Raw genomic sequence first — 19,724 nt, forward strand, 5'->3', positions numbered from 1 at the left:
CCTTGGCCTCCCAAAGTGTTGGGATTAAAGGCGTAAGCCACCAGTCCCGGCCTACTATACTTTTTCTATGTTTGGGTAAATTTAGATACACAAATACCACTGTGTTACAGTTGCCTAAGATATTTAGTATAGTAACATGCTGTACTGGTTTGTAGCCTAGGAGCAATAGGCTATACCATATACTATATAGCAATAGCCTAGGCGTATAGTAGGCTATACTGTCTAGGTTTGTGTGAGTGTACGCTATGGATGTTCACACAACACTGGTATCACCTAACAATGTTATTTCTCAGAACGTGTCGCTGTGATGCATGGCCATGTATTTCCTCAATATTAACCCTTCCTTGCAGCCAGAGAGAACTAATGCTTATTAATTTTGATTTTTTTTTTTTTTTCCGAGACGGAGTCTTGCTCTGTCGCCCAGGCTGGAGTGCAGTGGTGCAACCTCAGCTCACTGCAACCTCTGCCTCCCAGGTTCAAAAGATTCTTCTGCCTCAGTCTCCCAAGTAGCTGGGACTACAGATGTACACCACCATGCCCAGCTAATTTTTGTATTTTTTTTTTCTTGAGACGGAGTTTCACTCTTGTTGCCCAGGCTGGAGTGCAATGGCACGACCTCGGCTCACCGCAACCTCCGCCTCGTGGGTTCAAGCGATTCTCCTGCCTCAGTCTCCCCGAGTAGCTGGGATTACAGGCACATGCCACCACACCTGGCTAATTTCGTATTTTTAGTAGAGACGGGGTTTCTCCATGTTGGTCAGGCTGGTCTCAAACTCCCAACCTCAGGTGATCTGCCCACCTCAGCCTCCCAAAGTGCTGGGATTACAGGCGTGAGCCACCACATCCAGCCTAATTTTTGTGTTTTTAGTAGAGATGGGGTTTCACCATGTTGGCAGTGCTTATTAATTTTGAAAGCTTGCAAGCTTTTACTTACAAAACAGGACATGCCTAACAACACAAGATAGCAGATTATGCAGAAGAAAAGGGCAGGCCCTTGGCCTGGGTACTCTGGACAGTGGTGTTTCTGTTCTTGGAGACTGTATCATCACCACAGAATGGGCTTTCTAGAAATGGGCATTCATCCCTTGCATCAGATAAAGCAGTGTATATTCTCATCTCCCCAGGCCAGCTAAAGAATGTTCTTGAGGCATCAGGCGCGGTAATTCTTACCTGTAATCCCAGCACTTTGGGAGGCTAAGGTGAGAGGATTGCTTAAGTCCAGGAGTTGGAGATCAGCCTGGGCAACATAGTGAGATGTCAACTCTACAAAAAATAAAATACAAAAAACATTAGCTGGGCATGGTGGTGCATGCCTGTAGTCCTAGCTACTTGGAGGGCTTAGGCAGGAGGATCACTTGAGCCCAGAAGGTTGAGGCTACAGTGATACAGTGAGCTAAGGTTGTGCCACTGTACTCCAGCCTGGGGGACAGAGCAAGACCCTGTCTCTAAAAAAACCAAAAAGAAAAAGAATATTTCAAATCTGCCCTAACTGCTCTCCTTCAGTTTCCCAATTGGTGCAGGTACCTGGAACTAAATCAAAACAAAGGTTGGGGGCTCTATGCAAACAGTCCTCACAGGATAGGAAGCTCCAGGAAGGGTGAGTGATGGAGAGGGGTGGGCACCTCTGGGCAGCAGCCCCCTGCCCAGGGCACCTCAGTCACAGGGTGGGAGCACTGTGCAGAGAAGGGGTCCCTGAGGGTAGGAAAGATTCACCTGCAGCTTCCACACCTTCAGGGCAGATGTGACAGCTCACTACAGCCAAACAAAACTGAGGTCACAACTCTCGCAGAGCACTGTTGATATTCACAATAGCCAAAAAGCAGAAACAACCCAAGTGTCCATCAACCGATGAATGGATATTTTAAAAATGTGATCCATCCAAACAGTGGAGTATTATGTGGCTATAAAAAGTAATGAAGTACCACCGGACACGGTGGCTCATGCCTGTAATCCCAGCACTTTGGGAGGCCGAGGCAGGTGGATCACCTGAGGTCAGGAGTTCAAGACCAGCCTGACTAACATGGTGAAACCCCCGTCTCTACCAAAAATACAAAAAAATTAGCTGGGCATGGTGGTGTATGCCTGTAATCCCAGCTACTCGGGAGGCTGAGGCAGGAGAATTGCTTGAACCCAGGATACAGAGGTTGCAGTGAGCCAAGATTGCGCCACTGCACTTCAGCCTGGGAGATGAGCGAAACTCCATGTCAAAAAAAAAAAGTAATGAAGTACTGATACATGCCACGACACAGGTGAGCACTGGAGAATTATGCTAAGGAAAGAAGCCAGTCGTAAAAGGCCACATATTATGATTCCATTTATACGAAATGTCTAGGACAGGAGAATCCCTGGAGACAGAAGGCAGGTTAATGGATGTCCACAGTTTGAGAGGCAGGACAAGTGTGTAGATTCTGGGAGTGATGGCTAAGGCGTGTGGGCTTTATTTAGGGAATGAAAATATTCTAGAATTGATTGTGGTGACGATAGCACAACATTGTGAATATGCTATGCTAAACACCACTGAATCGTATGCTTACAAATGGTGAAGTTTGTCAAGTGAATTGTATCTCAGTCATTTTTTAAACATTAAAAAAAAATCAGATAACATGCCTGAGTTGACACACTAGTTATTACTTTCCTCTACGAATAAAATGGGATTGGAGTTTGCTTGTTCACGTTTTTTTTCCCCTTTCCTTTTATCCCCTCCCTGCGCACCATGCTCTTCTCCAAAGCTGCTGCAGTAAACCCAGCACTTGAAGGATGGGGGTGTGATCTCACCAGAGTAATTAACATTGACTCCCTAATGCTGAGACCAAGGCTGTGTGGCAGGCAGGGTTCTTAGCTGCAAACCAGAGCATGAAACTGGCTGAGTTAGCAGAAATGGAATTTACCAAAAAGATGGTTCAGAGCTTAGAGAATTGCTGAGAAGGTGGAAAGCTGAAGCACAGAAAATGCAGGGAGAGTTTGGAAAAAAAATCTCAACACTCATATGATCGTCAAAGGTTGTTTTTAGCCTAGATTCCAAAGGGTAAAGCAACTGGCTTTTTAATCATTAAACAGGCTGGGTGCAGTGGCTCACACCTGTAATCCTAGCACTTTGGGAGGCTGAGGTGGGGTAATCACTTGAGACCAGGAATTCAAGACCTACCTGGTGAAGCCCCCATATCTACCACAAATACAAAAATTAGCCAGGCATGGTGGTGTGTGCCTGTAATCCCGGCTACTCGGGAGACTGAGGTGGGAGGATCGCTTGAGCCCGGTAGGCAAAGGTTGCAGTGAGCCAAGATCATGACATTGCACTCCAGCCTGGGCTACAGAGTGAGACACTCTCTGATCTCAGTAACCTCCACCTCCCAGGTTCAAGCGATTCTCCTTGCCTCAGCCTCCCAAGTAACTGGGATTACAGGCACCTGCCACCACACCCGGCGAATTTTTGTATTTTTAATAGACATGGGGTTTCACCATGTTGACCAGGCTAGTCTTGAACTCCTGACCTAAAGTGAGCCTCCCGTCTCGGCCTCCCAAAATGCTGGGATTACAGGTGTGAGCCATTGTGCCTGGCCCAGAGACAACTTTTTATTATCTATTCTCCCTGGAAGAAGAGGATATAAGGAGTTTGGGAGAAATTACATGGAAGGAAAAAATGTAACAACCATCATCAGACTAGGGAAACTCAGCAGAATAACATTACCATTTCATTCTACAGCAAACATCACCCTAACACACGATTATTTTTGCAGTTAAGATGCACCCCTGAGGCCAGGCACGGTGGCTCAACGTAGTCCCAGATACTCGGGAGGCAGGAGAATGGCGTGAGCCCGGGAGGCGGAGCTTGCAGTGAGCCGAGATCGTGCCACTGCACTCCAGCCTGGGCGACAGAGCGAGACTCCATCTCAAAAAAAAAAAAAAAAAAGAAAGGTACACTCCTGGGTCGGGCGCGGTGGCTCACGCCTGTAATCCCAGCACTTTGGGAGGCCGAGGCGGGCAGATCACGAGGTCAGGAGATGGAGACCATCCTGGCTAACGCGGTGAAACCATCTCTACTAAAAATACAAAAAGGAAAAAAAAAAAATTAGCCGGGCGTGGTGGTAGTCGCCTATAGTTCCAGCTACTCAGGAGGCTGAGGCAGGAGAATGGCATGAACCCGGGAGGCAGAGCTTGCAGTGAGCTGAGATCGTGCCATTGCACTCCAGCCTGGGCGACAGAGCGAGACTCCACCTAAAAAATTAAATAAATAAATAAATAAATAAATAAAAAGATGCACTCCCGATGCCCCTTGTTCAGTGACTGGCCTCCACTGCCCCCGACACATGGAGGGAACCAGACTCTGCTAGTATTTTTAGAGAGTCACACATGGTATCCCATGTCACTCCATTTCTCTCACTCCTTGCAGCCATGCCCTCCTCTCCATTGGTCGGCTCACACAGAAAAAAGACCCTTTTCTGTTTCCCCACATCCCACACATTCAACGTTCCCATGAGGAAGTGACTTTGCTTAAGGGTTTAAAGGCTTGCTACATCACAGCCCAGTAGATCCTGACTTTAAAGTCTCTGAGCCCTATCAAAGGTGTTATGCCAAACAGCCGTCTTGGTGGTATTCCAGCCCAAGTCTTACCAGCTGACCATTTTTTCTCCCTGCTCATGTAGCTCATTTGAATGAAACACAGGAGCCCCAGAAGAGCCGATCAGTAAGAGTCCCGGAGCCCAAATTCGGAGGAGAGGACGAAGTCAACAGCTGCTTTCATGTCCCAGTTTGCATTCTGTCGGTCACTGCCTAAATGAAAATGTTTTTGAAAAAACCATCTTGATTTTTGTACCCAGTTTCAACAATTCTTTGTGGGAAAGGACCACAGGAAAAAATGAAAGGCATCTATATATAAAATCTTTATTACAGGCAGTATTGGTCCATACACTAACACAATACCAACAGTACAGGTTTAATCTTTCAAAATCATCATTTAAACAGCAAAAGACCAAGAAATAAAATTTAAGTCAATTAATTATTTTTCAAAATATTCTCAATGCACATTATCCTTAATTCCCTTATTATAGTGAAACATACAAATACAGAAAAATACCCCATTTAACAAATACTAGTGTTAAATGGTTATTTGGCTTAAAATCTGAGTTAAGAAAATCCTTTTTAGCAACCTACATACAGATAAGTAGCAAACTTTATTATATTAAACAAATTCATTCTGCTAAAACATGTAAAGAATTTCATCCATCATGTATTCTGATCCCAGTACAAGTGTTTATTCTCTTACCGTCATGATTCTTATATGAAGGACCAACTCAAAGAGTTGTCCTAGATATAACCTTATCCTCTTCCCCAACACACTTCATCCAAAAGTCTGTTCAACAGATGGCAACCGGGTAGCAGTCACTTCACCATCTGATGCCAATGGTTCCGTGAGAGCGTGGCCAGGCCTGTGAAACAGCCCATTTTCCTACCTACTGTGGGTTGCTGCTCAGGAGGAACGATATACGCCAATACAAGCAGAAAATCTGCAGCTCCTCTGCTATGTGCCTTAGAACACTTTCAATTTTTCTGGTCAATGCTCTGATTAGGTATCATACATAAAAGCCAGCATATTAGTTTAAATCTTTAAACAAAAAACTATATTTTCCAAAGTCATTATCATTTGGGCCAATTAAGTGATCTTTTCGTGCTTTGTTGAGCTTCATCTTTAGGGCATCTCTTCTTTCTTCCCATTCATGAAGTTCGGCATTTCCATGTGCAAATTTACAGCTGTTTCCTTCTGGGCAGGTGCCATTCATATACCTGTAAGGAGAAGTCACCTGCTCAGTGTCCATAAGTTGTTTCTAAAAATCGTGTCATGATTCTTGAAACTGTATATTTCACTAGCTTTATGATTTGCATACAACTTTTAGTTAGGAATCTCAAGCCTAGAATGGTAAATATTTTATAGCCATGACATCTACAATAGAAAAATCAGTACTTTATTTAAATATACTCTATGAAAAGTACTGACTGATAGGAGAAAAAAGACTATAGTTGTTCCTGAATGTAGTAGAAAGAAATCAGAGGCGGCATCAAGGAAAAAATGTCTTCAATAGTTTTAAGGATCACATGGATCTAAATTAGGGAATTAAATATTAACAGTGATTTAATAAAATAAGCAATTCAGAATTACTTAGTTTTTCACTGAAAAACCTTTTTTTTTTTTTTTGAGACAGAGTCTCACTGTTTGTTGCCCAGGCTGAAGTGCAGTAGCGCAACCTCGGCTCACTACAACCTCCACCTCCTGGGTTCAAGTGATTGTCCTGCCTCAGCCTCCTGAGTAGCTGGGATTACAGGCACCTGCCACCACGCCCGGCTAATTTTTGTAGTTTTAGTAGAGACAGGGTTTCACCATGTTGTCCAGGCTGGTCTCGAACTCCTGGCCTCAAGTGACCCAACCGCCTCAGCCTCCCAAAGTGCTGGGATTACAGGCGTGAGCCACCATGCCCGGCTGCATTGAAAAATTTTCTAAGAAAACTTAAACAAAGGAGTGATACATATTAACATCTTCCTTTGATCTAAGTTCTAGATTTTAAATATAATGTAAAAGCCATTTCAAATCTGATGAACATTTACTGTGAGCAAAGGTTGTGGCAAAGGGTTTGAGAATCACAGCTGTGAACGCAAAGGTCATTTGGGCAAATTGGAATGAACATGCTTCTCTATTCAATTATCCTAAGACATTTCAAACTAGTATTGGAAGACTATTAAATCTTTTCATATAACCTAAGAAGAGTGAAAGGAATGGTTTGATGAGCAGCGAAACACTTTGAGCCAAAACCCAAGAATCCTTCAGGGTCTGTCAGAGCACAGCAACATTACAACTTTAACACCCAGGTATTCCGTGTCAGCTGACATGTCCATGAAAATTTGAGGTCAGCAATTCTGACATGGAAAAATTGTAGAAACCTACATACCTATCACAAATACTGAAATAGCCTGTTGGGAAGCGGTGCTGCCAGCAGTACTGGTCGTCCTCGGTGTGGAAAACCTTCTCTTTGTGCTTCTCGGAGGAGATGTGGCCCTGCCACTGCTTCTCACTGTTGCAGTTTTTCCCACACATCCAGCAGTGAAAGTCCACCTAATGTGCAGCAAAGACACATGTCCCATCAGTCACCTGATGTGAGATCCAGACTCAATTCCAGGGAGCCCAGGCTGGTGGGAGAGCCAGGCAAGACATAAAACTCAGGTTAGAAATAGGGACAAGGAAAGGACCACAGCATGGGGAAGCAAGCCAGCACTCAGGACACAGAGAAGAAGGGTGACAAATGCTGCCAGCTGTCCAGGAAATCTCCGGTAAAGAGGCAATAGGAGCTGGTATGCAAACAAGGATGTTTGCTGGGAGAACAAGAGGCAGGTACAAACAAGGATTCAGGGAAGAACTAACACCATGAGGAAAAGCAGAAAGGATGAGAAAGACCAGGACATGCCAACTCCAAAAGGACGAGCAGCAGCTCCATTCAGTGTACGTGAACTGAGCCACTGCTGTGGCATCAGGAATGTAAAGACACTGCCCCTGTGGGGAACAGACCTATACAAAAGGAAGTGTTATGAGGGGATTTAAGTGCTACAACAGATGCAAACTATAAGTGTTGGACAGTATTTCCCAAATGTCCTGGGCAATAATTATCTGCAACACTGGGTAAAAACAGATTTGAACTCATTCATTGTGGGGTATAAATGAAGACTTTTTATTACTTTATTTTTTTAGAGACATGGTCTCGCTGTCATCCAGGCTAGAGTACGGTGGTGCGATCATAGCTCACTGCAGCCTTGAACTCCTGGGCTCAAGTGATCCTCCCACTTCAGCCTCCTGAGTGGCTAGGATTACAGGTGCAAGCCACCACGCCCAGCTCTAAGACTCCTTATTATGAAACACCCCAGGTAGGCCTTATTTATTTATTTGTTTATTAGTCTCACTCTGTTGCTTAGGCTGGAGTGGACTGATGCGATCTTGGCTCACTGCAACCTCCATCTCCCAGGTTTAAGCAATTCTCCTGCCTCAGCCTCCTAAGTAGCTGGGATTACAGGCACCTGCCACCATGCCCAGCTAATTGTTTGCATTTTTAGTGGAGAAGGGGTTTCACCAAGTTGGCCAGGCTGGTCTTGAACTCCTAACCTTAGGTGATCCACCTGCCTCGGCCTCCCAAATTGCTGGGATTACAGGCATGAACCACCATGCCCGGCCCCAGGTAAGCCTTATGATCCAACAAGTCGAGGTGACCTGCTCTAGAAACACCAAGGAGCAGTTGGGCGCAGCGGCTCATGCCTATAATCACAGCACTTTGGGAGGCCGAGGCAGGAGGAGTGCTTGAGCACAGGAGTTTCAGACTAGCATGGGCAACATGGCAAAATCCCCATCTCTACAAAAAATACAAAAATTAGCCAGGCGTGGTGGAGAGCACCTGCAGTCCTAGCTACTGAGGAGGCTGAGGTCGGAGGATCACCTGAGCCCAGGAGGTAGTGGCTGCAGTGAGCCATAACTGTGCCTCTGTACTCTGGCCTGGATGACAGAGTGAGACCCTGTCTCAAAAAAAAAAACAAAAAAAAAGGAAGAAAAAAAAAAATATATATATATAATAAAATAAACACCAAGGAGCACTTAAGTAAAGGTAGCAAGGGAATCAATGTGGCAAAGGTAGGCATTCACAGGGCATGTCACAAGCAGAGAGACGCTGGGCAAGGCCAGGCCACACACAAGGCCTGCAATGGGCAATGAAACTGGATCTGACTGAATCAACAGAGAGACGGAGGTGCCAAAAAACAAGAAATAAGGGCAGTAACACATATGCTTATGTAAACTTTTAAAACCACATCAAGTGGAACTATAGATTATTTAAGAATAAATGTAGCTGGGCACGGTGGCTCACGCCTGTAATCCCAGCACTTTGGGAGGCTGAGGCGGGCAGATCACGCGAGGTCAGGAGTTTGAAACCAGCCTGACCAACATGGTGAAACTCCGTCTCTACTAAAAATACAAAAATTAGCCGTGCGTGGTGGCCGGCACCTGTAGTCCCAGCTACACGGGAGGCTGAGGCAGGAGAATTGCTTGAACCTGGGAGGCAGAGGTTGCAGTGAGCCAAGATCACATCATTGCACTCGTGCCTGGGCGACAGAGCGAGACTCCATCTCACAAAAAAAAAAAAAAAAAAAAGAATACATGTGTTGGCCGGGCACAGTGACTCATGCCTGTAATCCCACAGCTTTGGAAGGCTGAGGCAGGTGGATCACAAGCTCAGGAGTTTGAGACCAGCCTGGCCAACATGGTGAAACCCCGTCTCTACTAAAAACACAAAAAATTAGCCGGGCGTGGTGGCAGGCACCTGTAATCCCTTGCTACTTAGAAGGCTGAGGCAGGAGAATCGCTTGAACCCGAGAGGCGGAGGTTGCAGTGAGCCAAGACTACCGCATTGCACTCCAGCCTGGGCAACAGAGTAAGACTCCATCTCAAAAAAAAAAAAAAAATTTGAATAAATGTGTCATCCTTAGGTAAACATGGCCTGGAAAAATACACACTGGATCTGTTCCCCTGGGGAGGGGAACATATGGGGTTCTAACTTTATCTGTGGCATTTATTTATTTTATAATAGGAACTACAACAAATTGTTAACATCAGTTAACTTGCGATGGTGGGCTCAAGATATTTGTTATATTATCCTCTTCACTTTTTTGAAATTTTTAAAAGAAAACCAAAACAGTTAACAGACCACTGGTAACTTAATGTCCCCAAGAACTATAGAGGGAGAGGCCAGACTGCAGGCGTAAGCGGGGAATGTAAGGTCCGGCGGGGTAGACAGCCCACATTCCTGAGCCACCTGCTGGGGCCTCCCACTAGGGAAGAGTCACAGACTCCTCATACTTCACTAATCCATCAGGACAACCCCACTCGGAGACATAAATAATCTGCCCAGGGTGCCAGGCAAGTAAGGAGAGAAACCAGGACTTGGACTTACGATTCTCTGGCTCCAAAGTCAGAAGGATTGAAGAAAGGATTTTTTCACATGAGGAGACTTAAGCTAGTGGCAGGAAACCACTAGAGAGAGAAGATGAAGACACAGAACAGAGAAGGGCAGGCAGTGAGTGAGGGAGCCGGGTTTTGGAGAAGATGGGAAAGAAAAGAAAGGCCGGGCATGGTGGCTCACGCTTGTAATCCCAGCACTTTGGGAGGCCGAGGCAGGCAGATCACGAGGTCAGGAGTTCGAGACCATCCTGGCCAACATGGTAAAACTCCATCTCTACTAAAAATACAAAAATTAGCTGGGCGTGGTGGCGCGAGCCTATAATCCCAGCTACTTGGGAGGCTGAGGCAAGAGAATTGCTTGAACCAGGGAGGCGGAGGTTGCAGTGAGCTGAAATCACACCACTGCACTCCAGCCTGGTGACACAGCGAGACTCCATCTCAAAAAAAAGAAAAGGGAAAAGAAAGGCTCCATCAATGGCTCGGCAAAGAGAGGGTAAATGACGCACGGTACTCACTGTAACTTCAGCATAATCTGTTGGCATGTGAATTTGTTTTCCATTTTCCTTGTTTGACTGACTGGCTATGTCTTCACTTTTTTCATTTTTTTGACTCTTGAGCCATAGTTCATAAAATTGCTCCATATCTTGTACTAAAGAAAAATGAATTACTTTCAGCAGCAGCAACTAAACTCCATTTAAATACATGCAACTGTGTGCATATTTTGTATCAGTCAGCATACAGTTCAAAAGAAACTCAAGGGGGCTGAAGGAGACTATTATATTAGACATGGAGAGATCACCCAGTTCAAGCAGCAGGTAAACTCTCACGCATAAGAACTACTTTCAGGACTGTTAGATGGCAAATATTAGTTCTCAGGATTAATTAACCCCTCCCTGCATTTGCATGACACTTTGGGGATGTTTAAAACTCAGAAACCATTATAAACAGTATTGTCACAAAAGCCTCACAACTGCCTCTGTCACCCTACGTTCCACACTCAGTGTCAGAGCTACAACCACACAAGGCTACTTACGTGGCTTGGGGGACTTGGAGCTGATACACTCCTCACTGCTTACTGAGAAAGATGAGAAACATACTACTACTGGACCAAGATTCTGACCCTGATGGGAGTCCATCAGTCAAGCCACAGTCCCAGAGGGCGGATATGCTGGGCTGCAACTGACAAGACAACCATGACCAAGTCCTGGGCAGTGGCTGCCAGTTGCTTCCTATGGTAAGAACCGGTGTATTCTGCATTATTGCCAAGTGCTAAAGCCGAGGTTTCTCAGCCTCCATGCGGTTGACATTCTGGCTAGAGAATTCTTTGCTGGGGGTATGCCCTGTGCGTTACAGGATGGTGAGCAGCATCCCTGGCCTCTACCCACTAGATGCCTGAGCAACTTCTGCCAGTCATGACAATGAAAATATCTCCAGACATTGCCAAATGTCCACAGGAAAGGGGAGTGGCAAAATTTGTTCCCAGCCGGGCACGGTGGCTCACGCCTGTAATCCCAGCACTTTGGGAGGCTGAGGCGGGTGGATCACAAGGTCAGGAGATCGAGACCATCCTGGCTAACACGGTGAAACCCCGGCTCTACTAAAAATACAAAAAATTAGCCAGGTGTGGTGGCAGGCGCCTGTAGTCCCAGCTACTCGGGAAGCTGAGGCAGGAGAATGGTGTGAACCCGGGAGGCGGAGCTTGCAGTGACCCGAGATCACGCCACTGCACTCCAGCCTGGGTGACAAAGCGAGACTCTGTCTCAAAAAAAAAAAAAAAAAAAAATTTGTTCCCAGTTGAGAACCACTGTGCTAAAAACTCTGGTAATGAGGATCTGGTTAAAACTTGGCTTTGTTGTCTGCCTAACGGTTTCTAACAATGTATCGTCAGGCAAAGATTAGAGATAAACTAGAAATGCTTCTTCCTTAAGACCAGTGGTGGCAGGAGTCATTGCAAAAGCCTGGTGCGCAAGGGCATCTTCAGTCAGGCCGGACTGCATGGCCTCACTCCCAGCAAGACAGCTAGAGGGAATCCCATCCACACACCACTGACGATCTATGTGGTTGAAACATGGCAGGCAACAGTCAAATCTGGTTGGTTCTTATAATCCAGAGACTGCAGTCAGTATACCTTTCATCAGTTTACTTAAGATTAAAGAATAATGATCCTTGTAGTAAAACATTTTATGGTCAAAAGTGAAAGGTTGTCTGCGGCTCCTCTCAAAGGCTCCCACAATAAACTTGGAATTTGACCAAAATAAACATTCTTTCCTTGGACCTCTGATTCTGAGCCTGTTTGATTAGTAATGCCTCCCTGAAGAAACCGCCAATTCTAACCTGGTTAATTCAGAGGGCAAACTATTTCCAATACGAGCAGATGATCTGATTTAAACAGTCAAGGGAGTACTGAACTTCCCCAGGTCATTTTTTAGGAATACATCTATTACATGTAAGGATGCATGCAGACCTATATATTTATATCCAAATCTGACCTAACCAAACACAGATCAGATGCCACATTCTACCCCACTGAGGCTGTGCCCACATTTTCCAGGCATCATCGCCAACAGAGCTACTGATGAAACGGGGCAACCGTTTAGAATGCAAATTGCTTTCTGTGTTCACAGGAAGCTGGCATATTTATAGAGAGGAAAAGAACTTTCAGGCAAGCTAGCTCAAGGACACAGCTAAAAGATTAACTTACTCCCATTCTCCTTCATGTAAGTCCAAACTTCTCTTTCCTCAGGACTATGAGCAAAGGAACAGTTTCCAACATATTGACATTTTTTCCCAGAAGCAATATGGTTGCACAGCTGTATAAAAAAATAGGAATATGATTAAGACAAAGTACACCTAGTAAAACGGCCTAATTTTTACATTTAAGCAAAAGAAGCATTATTATCCATGCTAATACTTAGTAATCAAATTCTAAAGTAAGATTAATTTGACTCTACTCAAATTAACTATATGCTCTAAATATATGAAATGATATTAAGGTTTCTATCTCAAAATTTTTCAAAAGAAAATGTCCAAAACAGAGTAAAGCATGGAACATTTTCTTACAAGAAAATGTCTACAAACTCACTTACTCAGAACATTTAATCTCCACAATAAACATCCCTGGCCCTCTCAGTCTGACAGCTCCTGTTTCCCTGCCCAATACTAATGATTCCTCCACATCAGCACTTGAAAGCAGTAAAGAAACTGCAGGCTACTCCAAAGGGTACTGAACAGTGCCCAAAACATTTCAGAAATTTAACTTACTTATAACCAGTACTGGAAACTAACCTCGGCCATAATTCACTACATATGCATTATCAGAAGACAATTATCACACTAGCCATACCATGGAGTTACACAGCTTTCAAATAATACCTCTTCAGGTTATTTGTATTTTTATTTAACAAAGTAAATACAGTGATACTGGTAGGAAAATAAAGTGATCGTGATCTGCAGAATGCAGACTTCCCTAAGAATTATGAGCCAGGAACCAAGAAAACCTCCATCACGGAGAATGCATTCTTGAATACCATCAACCTACTTGTCTGTATGAGGTATAAATCCTAGTACAACTAATTATTAGCTTATCTTAGTTTGTGCTTCAACGGCGGCTGGCCCTACATTATTTAGCTTACGTGGCATTAAATGCTTAGCATCTGTCATGTTTTTCAGAGTTTTGGCTAAAACTCGGTCAGCCCCCTTAACACTGTACATTTCCTCCCTTGGACCAATGTCAGTGACCCCACCCTTAAAATCTTCTGCATAAAGTCAGTACTGGATAAAATAGTCATATTCTTTCCCCCATCAAACCCCAGTAAGTACTTAGTCATATTACTAGGGAAACATTTACCAAAGTCTTTCAAAGCTCAATGATAAGGAGCAGGAAGAAAAGCAGGTAAAGGAGAAGGCCAGGCACTGTGCCAGGTGTTTCCATAACACCATCACACATAATTATTCCCAATTACAGGTGAGCAAACTGAGGCTGAATAACTTGACTGGGGCCCTTCTGGCAGACTTTGAAGCCCATTGTCTTTAAGCCTCACCACACTCTCTACACACATACACACATATAGTATAATTTCTTCTTTAAGAAAAAAGGTCCCGGGCCGGGCACGGTGGCTCACGCCTGTAATCCCAACACTTTGGGAGGCCGAGGCGGGTGGGTCACTTGAGGTCAAGAGTCCGAGACCAGCCTGGCCAACATGGTGAAGCTTCGTCTCTACTAAAAAAAAAAATACAAAAATTAGCTGAGTGTGGTGGCACACGCCTGTAATCCCAGCTACTCGGGAGGCTGAGGCAGAAGAATTGCTTGAACCCAGGAGGTGGAGGTTGCGGTGAGCGGAGATCGCAACATTGCACTCCAGCCTGGGTGACAGAGCAAGAAAAAATGAAAAAAAAAGAAAAAAAAAAGAAAAAAAGTCCCTTAGCAATACCTAGTATGGCAGGCGAAAAAAAAGAGGAAATAAGCTACTGTAATGTTGCACAGTAGTACACCATGTTCAAGATTAAAGAATAACCAATACTCTAAGCAGCTGCCTCAGGAACCAGGGTTGTTCTCAGTTGTACTCATTTTATCAAAGTACTTGATATACATATTATCTCCATCATCCTTTAAACCACAGGAAATCAAGGTTCCAAATAAACCCCTTTCCCCCTCGTACATAACCCATTAATAAAATCTGAGTCTAAAACCACTTTGGATAAAACACAAACCTACCAAAGCCTCGAAAAGGCTGGCTGTGTTACTTGCGTAAGTTTTACAAAACTGCAAGGTACTGTAGGTGGTGAAAAATACATCTACCTCTGCTTCAACTCCTTCTTGCAGTTCAGAGAGAGGCCTCATTTACACGGGGACTCTACAGTCCATCTGCCCTGCTTCTCTGGGCAAAAGGTTCCCTCCACATTTCCTCCATCCAGGTAGAGAGCTTACTACCTGTAGATGCTCCAAGTGTCCCTGTCTGCTAACGCACGTGTGAAGTGCCTCTAGATGCTCTCCAGACCCTCTCTCTCGTGAAGAAGAAAGTCCCGGACAACTCAAGTGGTTTGCTCAGACAATCATCTTCAAGATCAGGTAAGGTGCTACAGTGTACCAAGATGAAATGTGGCACTGTGTGAATGAAATACTATCCTAACTTTAAGTTAGCCTAGTGTTTTCTAGTTTTTGAAGAACATGTTCCTCTAACATTGAACATTTTTCTTTGGGTTACTTTTAGAAAGTCTTATAAAGTTAGGTGTCTTGTAGCTACGTATCCCTTGCTGCAGTGAAAGAGACAAGGCATGATAAAAACAAACTCATCAATAGCATTCATAATACTGAAAACCTTAGGTTTGGTATCAAACCAAAGAAATCACAATTAAATAAAATTTGCTCTCATTCCCTCTCCAAAGTAATTCATCTAAAAAATAAGTTAAATTGTCCCCATAACTTTTCCTCAGATCCACTATCTATTTACTTTTTCCAAGTAACTCATAAAATTCCAATCAATATGAAAACTGCTATGGAACCATACATATACTAAAGGGAAGGAAAACCAAAGAGGAACCATTTAAATAGCATTATTACTGACGAATATTATTTAAAGGGCTTGAGTTTCAATCTGAATTACTACTATTTTCTAATGATTTGAAATGCCTAATTTAAAAAAAGTGGCTTAAAAATTACGTATGTACATCAAACTGTAAAGGCATTTGTTTCTTTGTGGGGAGAGGACGGATGTTCATCCACTTCTTACGTTCAATAGACATCACTCTCATCGCACGCCGGTCTTTGGTCCACCTAAGAAAAATGGAGTTCAGAAAAAAACAAAGACACACAAGCAAAAGACATAACACAAAGGGAGAGGCACAAAGTTTGTACCTGAGGAACCAGAGAATTTTTTTCTCAATGCTTCTAAAAGAAATACCTTATGATTCTGTATTTTCACTTCCTATTGTCATTTACAAACATTCCCTACAAACTCTAAACAAATTGATAAAATACAGGAAAAAAACACTACTTGTGAATTCTTATCTACTAGGTCCTAAAAATCTCTTCCCTTGTGTCTGTAATTATCCTAAATTATCTATTTTTCTCTCCTCTCTTCAAAGCCTTAAACTTTTTTCTTATGTGTATAATTTTATACCTACGAAACAGAAAATTACAAAATAGGAATTGTTTCCACACACAATACTTACGAATGCCTTGCTTTTGCACTACAATATTTTCTGTTTTTGTCTGGTTCAATGACTTGACCGTTTCTCAGACACTGGGCGCACACAAACTTTATCTTCATATTAAGAAATCCAGGCATTATTTGATTACCAAGTACCTTAAACAATTAAAAGATTCGTTTTAATTTTTTTAACAGAAAACCAGTTTTCTGATGACAAAATACTAAATCAAGATGCATTTTTTTCACAATAGTATACAATTTCCCATTTTTATCTGACTTGATTTGACCATTATATCTGATAACTAAATCTCCAATTCTCCCCCCAAATGTAAGAGAATATCATAAAAGTAGATTATAGATGCCAAACTTTAATTTATGAAACTCATCTTTGAAATTGATGACTAGAATTGTTTCATTTGGGTCAGGGGTGTTGAGGGGAGAGCAATGGAAAAACGAGACATGCCAGGTGGAAAGCTAAACTATAAAAATAATCTAACCCCCTTACTCCAAGAACCCGTAAAGCCCAGAACTCCAGTTGTTTTGTCAATTAAACTAAATAAGAAAACAGTGTCCTACACTCTTGGCAAGCATTGTGGGCTGCATAATTTTTTTATGATGATCAACTAAAATGCAAATTGTTTTTTCACATAAGAATGACTCACCTGAATGAATATTAAGAAAGTAACTGGACTGTAAGTGTTAACTGCATCCACCAACAACCAACATCTATTACGCAATTCCAAAAAGGACACCAAATGCAGAAAGTACACAAGAGAAAAATACCTGCGCTCCAGGTACATTTGCTTCCAAATTCTGCCAATATCGTTTAGACTCTTGAGCAATAGCATCATGTGAGATACCTGGGGAATGTACAAGCCTTCCTTTAAATTATATCTATAAGAACAACAGCCCACCAATCTGGGTGCAGTCAGACGTGGAGAACCTTCAGCTTCCAATCTATTCTCATACCTCCTAATCCATCAGCAAGGATGAATACCACGTTTCTCTTTTTTGAAATGGAATATACACAAATACAGCTCTCTGTGCTTTCTGAGGAATCTTTCCTCCCAACAATTGCATGTATCAACTTGTATCAGTAATCAATGACATGAGAACACACTCAAAATAGGCAACTCTAAAAATCAAAAGTTTGAAGCTCAGGACAAAATCAATAGCGTCACCACATCTGGTTGATGGAGAAGGGGAGGTCTCCAAATTCCTTTTTGGTTTTTTTTTTTTGAGACAGTCTCGCGTTATCACCCAGACTGGAGCGTAGTGTTGTGATCCTGGCCCACTGCAACCTCTGCCTCCCAGGTTTAAGCAATTCTCATGCCTCAGCCTCCCAAGTAGCTGGTATTACAGGCGCCCACCACCACGCCCGATTAATTTTTGTATTTTTTGTAGAGATGGGGATTTTGCCGTACTGGCCAGACTGGTCTTGAACTCCTGACCTCAAGTGATCCATCTGCCTCAGCCTCCCAAAGTAGTGGGATTACAGGCATGAGCCACCACGCCAGGCCCAAATTACTGTTTCATTAAACCCTGTCTGCTCTTGAGGAGACATACTTCTCAGTCGCACTCAAACCTACCTGTTTCATTTTGCATTATCCAGACTTTCAGTTCCACAAGACTATGGGCATAAAAGCACTCATCTTCCCTTAAACAGCCATATCGAACTTCATGTCGACATAAATCAAGCTGACACTGACCATGAAAAGAACGTATTTTGGAGTATTTTACTGTTGTCTCTCGCAAAATGTGGACAAGGCACCTAAGATGAAAACAGTGACATTTTAATATTGTTCTGCCATAGATTTTTCAAATATATATATATATGTGTATATATATATATATATGTGTGTATATATATATATATGTGTATATATATATATGTGTATATATATATATGTGTATATATATATATGTGTATATATATATATGTGTGTGTATATATATATATGTGTATATATATATATATATATATATATAAAGTTCTACACTGACAATACATTTAAAATTTTTTTTTCTCTCTTTTTTTTTTGAGATGGAGTCTCACTCTATCGCCCAGGCTGGAGTGCAGTGGCGCGATCTCGGCTCACTGCAAGCTCCGCCTCCCGGGTTCACACCATTCTCCTGCCTCAGCCTCCCAAGTAGTTGGGACTACAGGCGCCCACCACCACGCCCAGCTAATTTTTAATAGAGACGGGGTTTCACCGTGTTAGCCAGGATGGTCTCAATCTCCTGACCTCGTGATCCGCCTGCCTCAGCCTCCCAAAGTGCTAGGATTATAGGCGTGAGCCATGGCGCCCAGCCCTACATTTTAAATTTTTATCGGAAAAAAAATCATGGGGGCTGGGCACAGTGGCTCACACCTGTAATCTCAGCACTTTGCGAGGCCAAGACGGGTGGATCACCTGAGGTCAAGAGTTCGAAACCAGCCTGGCCAACATGTTGAAACCCTGTTGCTACTAAAAATACAAAAAATTGTCCAGGCGTGATGGCTCACTCCTATAATCCCAGCACTTTGGGAGGCCAAGGCGGGTGGATCACTTGAGGTCAGGAGTTCAAGACCAGCCCAGCCAACATGGTAAAACCCTGTCTCTACTAAAAATGCAAAAATTAGACGGGTGTGGTGGCACGTCCCTGTAATCCTAGCTACTGGAGAGGCTGAGGCAGGAGAATCGCTTGAACTCGGGAGGCGGAGGTTGCAGTGAGCTGAGATCGCGCCACTGCACTCCAGCCTGGGAAACAGAAAAAGACTTCGTCTCAAAAAAATAAAAAAATACAAAAAATTAGCCAGGCCTGGTGGTGGGTGTCTGTAATCCCAGCTACTCGAGAGGCTGAGGCAGGAGAATCACTTGAATCTGGGAGGCAGAACTTGCAGTGAGCCAAGATCATGCCACTGCACTTCAGCCTGGGTGACAGAGCGAGACTCTGTCTCAAAAAAAACAAACAAAAAAACCAAATCACTACATGCAATTGTTGAATTAACTGGGGGGGTACTTATATTTTAAGTCATAAAATACCTAAATCCATGTCATGAGAAACTATACATCAATAATGCTTTTCTGTTTTACATAATATATTTAGTTAATTATTCACTTTCCAGCCAAATCTACTAAAAGACATTTTAAAATTTCGTCATTGTTCTTCAAAATAACAACATAACGATGAAAGGGTAATGCCTGGACAGACATTACTACTAGTTTTTATTCAGATCTAGAAAAAGAATCTATTTTGTCATTACAGAAATTAGAAACTATCAACATACTTATTGTCTTCAAACTCATGCTTTGTAACCGGGTGAGAACAAGCAGTAGAATTATCTTTATTTCTTTTACTTATCATTCTAGGCTTATGATCAAAACATTTCTGGAATAGAGAGAGAAAGATTATCAAAAAAAAATACAAAATATAAATTTTGTACCCAGAATATTGTCCTAGTTTCAATATCATTACAAAATTAATATTCAATATGAAGTCTTAATATTCTTTTTGGTAACAGTAATAGCTAACATTTACTGAATGAATGTTTTATCACATGGCAGGACCAGAGGAATATTTTATTCATAAATATGATATTATTTATCATA

At 42.9% G+C, this 19,724-nt stretch overlaps 1 protein-coding gene across 3 annotated transcripts in view; it reads right to left on the minus strand.

Annotated features, from left to right (window-relative positions):
* Positions 1-4,867: 4,867 nt before the first annotated feature.
* Positions 4,868-19,724, minus strand: part of ZC3H7A (zinc finger CCCH-type containing 7A) — a 47,036-nt gene continuing 32,179 nt past the window's right edge. For 2 of the 3 annotated variants that reach the window (XM_034939796.3, XM_034939797.3), the window contains exons 15-23: positions 19,403-19,503; positions 17,721-17,902; positions 16,915-16,991; positions 16,154-16,287; positions 15,650-15,755; positions 12,684-12,792; positions 10,498-10,631; positions 6,939-7,102; positions 4,868-5,781 (exon numbers count right to left, since the gene is read on the minus strand). In XM_034939796.3, coding sequence (XP_034795687.1) covers positions 5,592-5,781; positions 6,939-7,102; positions 10,498-10,631; positions 12,684-12,792; positions 15,650-15,755; positions 16,154-16,287; positions 16,915-16,991; positions 17,721-17,902; positions 19,403-19,503 — 1,197 coding nt within the window. In that variant the 3' untranslated portion in view covers positions 4,868-5,591. Of the gene's footprint in view, positions 5,782-6,938; positions 7,103-10,497; positions 10,632-12,683; positions 12,793-15,649; positions 15,756-16,153; positions 16,288-16,914; positions 16,992-17,720; positions 17,903-19,402; positions 19,504-19,724 lie in introns of those variants that run through there. The other variant, XM_063598375.1, reaches the window with a different exon arrangement.

The sequence above is a fragment of the Pan paniscus genome, chromosome 18, assembly GCF_029289425.2.
Source record: "Pan paniscus chromosome 18, NHGRI_mPanPan1-v2.0_pri, whole genome shotgun sequence".
In the NCBI taxonomy this organism is placed as follows: domain Eukaryota; kingdom Metazoa; phylum Chordata; class Mammalia; order Primates; family Hominidae; genus Pan; species Pan paniscus.